Source organism: Symphalangus syndactylus, chromosome 22 (assembly GCF_028878055.3).
Source record: "Symphalangus syndactylus isolate Jambi chromosome 22, NHGRI_mSymSyn1-v2.1_pri, whole genome shotgun sequence".
NCBI lineage: Eukaryota > Metazoa > Chordata > Mammalia > Primates > Hylobatidae > Symphalangus > Symphalangus syndactylus.
Genome location: NC_072444.2, coordinates 16808971 through 16812500, shown reverse-complemented (window position 1 = coordinate 16812500; position 3530 = coordinate 16808971). Strand labels below are relative to the sequence as shown.

At 49.2% G+C, this 3530-nt stretch overlaps 1 protein-coding gene across 2 annotated transcripts in view; it reads left to right on the top strand.

The window, feature by feature from the left end:
• Window positions 1-2312, top strand: part of PINK1 (PTEN induced kinase 1) — an 18497-nt gene extending 16185 nt beyond the window's left edge. For both annotated transcript variants that reach the window (XM_055261049.2, XM_055261048.2), the window contains exons 7-8: window positions 1-231; window positions 1430-2312. The exon at window positions 1-231 is cut by the window's left edge and continues 6 nt beyond it. In XM_055261049.2, the coding sequence (XP_055117024.1) occupies window positions 1-231; window positions 1430-1687 (489 nt within the window). In that variant the 3' untranslated portion in view covers window positions 1688-2312. The remainder of the gene's footprint in view (window positions 232-1429) is intronic.
• The last annotated feature ends 1218 nt before the right edge of the window (window positions 2313-3530 follow it).

The window sequence follows — 3530 nt, the reverse complement described above, 5'->3', positions numbered from 1 at the left end:
ACGGCCCGTCCTGGCCCCAGGGCAGTGATTGACTACAGCAAGGCTGATGCCTGGGCAGTGGGAGCCATCGCCTATGAAATCTTCGGGCTTGTCAATCCCTTCTACGGCCAGGACAAGGCCCACCTTGAAAGCCGCAGCTACCAAGAGGCTCAGCTACCTACACTGCCCAAGTTGGTGCCTCCAGACGTGAGACAGCTGGTGAGGGCACTGCTCCAGCGAGAGGCCAGCAAGGTGAGGCTGTCCCCGGCTTCAAAGGGACGGTGTGGATAGAAACCTCTGTTCTCATTCCAGAGTGAAGATCAGGTTTGGGCCAGAGCCACAGTGATAGATCCTCTGTGTTAGGAAGGTAAAGGCTAGTTATAGGAGAACAAAAAACAGATTTTAACATAGATAGTAGTAGGAGCGCTAGCCACCACATCATAGTCAGAATCCTAGCAGTTCAACTCCTATGGCTTTTTTAAAAAGTTGCTTCAAAAGTTGTTCAGAGGCCAGACACAGTGGCTCACACCTATAATCCCAGCACTTTGGGAGGCCAAGGCGGGCAGATCACTTGGGACCAGGAGTTCCAGACCAGCCTGGCCAACATGGTAAAACCTCGTCTGTACTAAAAATACAAAAATTAGCTGGGTGTCGTGGCACATGCCTGTAATTCCAGCTACTCGGGAGGCTGAAGCAGGAGAATTGTTTGAATCTGGGAGACAGAGGTTGCAGTGAGCCACGATCGCACCACTGCACTCCGGCCTAGGTGACAGTGCAAGACTCTGTCTCAAAAAAAAAAAAAAAAAAAAACTATTCAGAGAGAAAAGGATGCATTTTTGAGAAATGTTTAATGGAGATGTAGCTCATGGAAACAGCTGAGAACTGATCAGGGAGAGATGGAAAACATCTCCTGAGAGCAGATCTGGACATTGTGAAATTAATATAAGGGAATGTAAAGGCAGACCTATCTGAAGCCATAATTGGAGTGGCAGCTGGCTCAGGGGCAGGCTTAGTGCAAACAGGTGAGCCATACCTGCATCCCAGCACTGTTCTGCCACTCCGTTAACTGCTCTCTGTACGTGGCCTGCTATCTTGGTGCGCAGTGAAGGTTGAATAACAGCTGCAACCAGTTATGAAATGATAGGAGACTACTTACCTGGTACAAGGGACCAGATAGCTGTGCACAAGAGGCACTGGGCTTTTCCACTGGGGGGTAAGGCTATTTCAACAATGCATGCTGCCCCATGCAGAGGTGTACACATGGAAAAGCTTGAAGCACGGGTAGGGGGCAGGCAGTATTTGTCACCTGACTGAAGGGCATCAGTAGGAGATAGGGTAGAGGAAGAACTGGGTTGAGACCAAAGAAGGGAAGACCCTCACTAACAAAGCAGGCTTTGGGTTGAGACCGTGTTAACAGATGTTCTAGCTTCAGCTTCCCTTCCTGTTGCAGAGACCATCTGCCCGAGTAGCTGCAAATGTGCTTCATCTAAGCCTCTGGGGTGAACATATTCTAGCCCTGAAGAATCTGAAGTTAGACAAGATGGTTGGCTGGCTCCTCCAACAATCGGCCGCCACTTTGTTGGCCAACAGGCTCACAGAGAAGTGTTGTGTGGAAACAAAAATGAAGATGCTCTTTCTTGCTAACCTGGAGTGTGAAACACTCTGCCAGGCAGCCCTGCTCCTCTGCTCCTGGAGGGCAGCCCTGTGATGTCCCTGCATGGAGCTGGTGAATTACTAAAAGAACTTGGCATCCTCTGTGTCGTGATGGTCTGTGAATGGTGAGGGTGGGAGTCAGCAGACAAGACAGCGCAGAGAGGGCTGGTTAGCCAGAAAAGGCCTCGGGCTTGGTTGGCAAATGGAAGAACATGAGTCAGAGTTCACAGTCTGCAATCCTGTGCTCACAGACATCTGAAAAGTGAATGGCCAAGCTGGTCTAGTAGATGAGGCTGGACTGAGGAGGGGTAGGCCTGCATCCACATAGAGGATCCAGGCCAAGGCACTGGCTGTCAGTGGCAGAGTTTGGCTGTGGCCTTTGCCCCTAACATGAGGAACTCTTTTGAAGGAGGCAGCGTAGCACGTCTGCATTTGCCAACTGGACGAAGGCAGACATCAACATGGGTCAGCACGTTCAGTTACGGGAGTGGGAAACGTCTGTATGAGGCCTGGGCCTCTGCGTTCCCAAGCTGTGCGTTCTAGACCAGCTACCGAATTAATCTCACATAGCGAAAGTGACTAATGAGCAGTAAGTGTGGGGATTTAAACTTGAGGGTTTCCCTTCTGACTAGCCTCTCTTACAGGAATTGTGAAATATTAAATGCAAATTTACAAGTGCAGATGACGTATGTGCCTTGAACTGAATATTCGGCTTTAAGAATGATTCTTATACTCTGAAGGTAAGAACATTTTGTGGGCAGGTATCAACATTGGGGAAGAGATTTCATATCTAACTTTATACGTGATTTTTAGGAAGTGTTGCCTAAATAAAGCAACGTCAACATGCAGTTAAGGTTCTCTTCAACCGAGCTGTTCTAGTTTTCTCTTCCCCAGCACTGTCATTCTAGATTTTCCATTTCAGTGATTCCCACCCCTTGGTCTACTAGCAACTTTCTTGTATCCTTTGAGGAGATGTTAGGAAGTGAAGGGCGACAGGCTAGTCAGAGACGACACCGGTGGCAGCCAAGAGATCTTTATTGGAGGCTCAGCGTGCGAGAAGACGAAGAGAAGGGGAGAGAGGGAGAGAGAGAGAGAGAGAGAGAGAGCGAGCCGCTGGGGCTGAGTATTTATGTCCTTTAGGGTGATGTGGTGATTGGTGATTGGTCGGAGGGCGAGACCTCGGAGCTAGCAGGAGGTATTTCCTTTTGACTGGGTGCTTATTTGGCAGGCTGTGCTTGGCGGGTTTAGGGGGCGCCAAGTGGAGGGGGAAGAACCCGGAAGCAATGCCTAAGATGGCGTCTTTGATTTATCCAACATTCCTCCCTTTCTATTGGTTTAAAATGGAAAGTGGGCGTCGTCGTCTATCTGGCTGCTTCCTGCTGAGAAGGGGCGTTGTGAGGGGGAAAGTGGAAGGGAGTTTGGCTTGGGAGGGTTGGGGTATAGTAGGAGTATGATTCCGAGCAGTAGGGATAAAATTTCTTGGGGTGTGAAATCTTGAAATGTTCCTTGTAGGTAGAGGTCGTTGAGTGCGGTGAGCCACCCTAGATCATCGATGAGCCAGCTGTCAGTGTGGAGATTGGTTAGGAACTGATGGAACTGGTTAGTGTCCATCTTTAACAGCCTGGGGGTGGGCTATGGAGCTGTAGGAAAATAAAATGACAGTTTAATTTAGGGTGTGGGTTGTAGGAGGCTTTAAGCAGACATACCCTTGTAGAGGCAACTTGTGAAGGCGAGCTGTTGATGGACGGGGTGTCAGCACTCTGTGAGGTTTTCTCTAGAGCTAGTTGTATCTTCACACGTTGCTAGAAGTTGGTAGTTTCTAAGGAAAAACTGGTTAAACGTTTGGTTAGATATTGAACCCAGTAAGGCAAGGGTGTAGAGCACAGAACGCTAGGGCC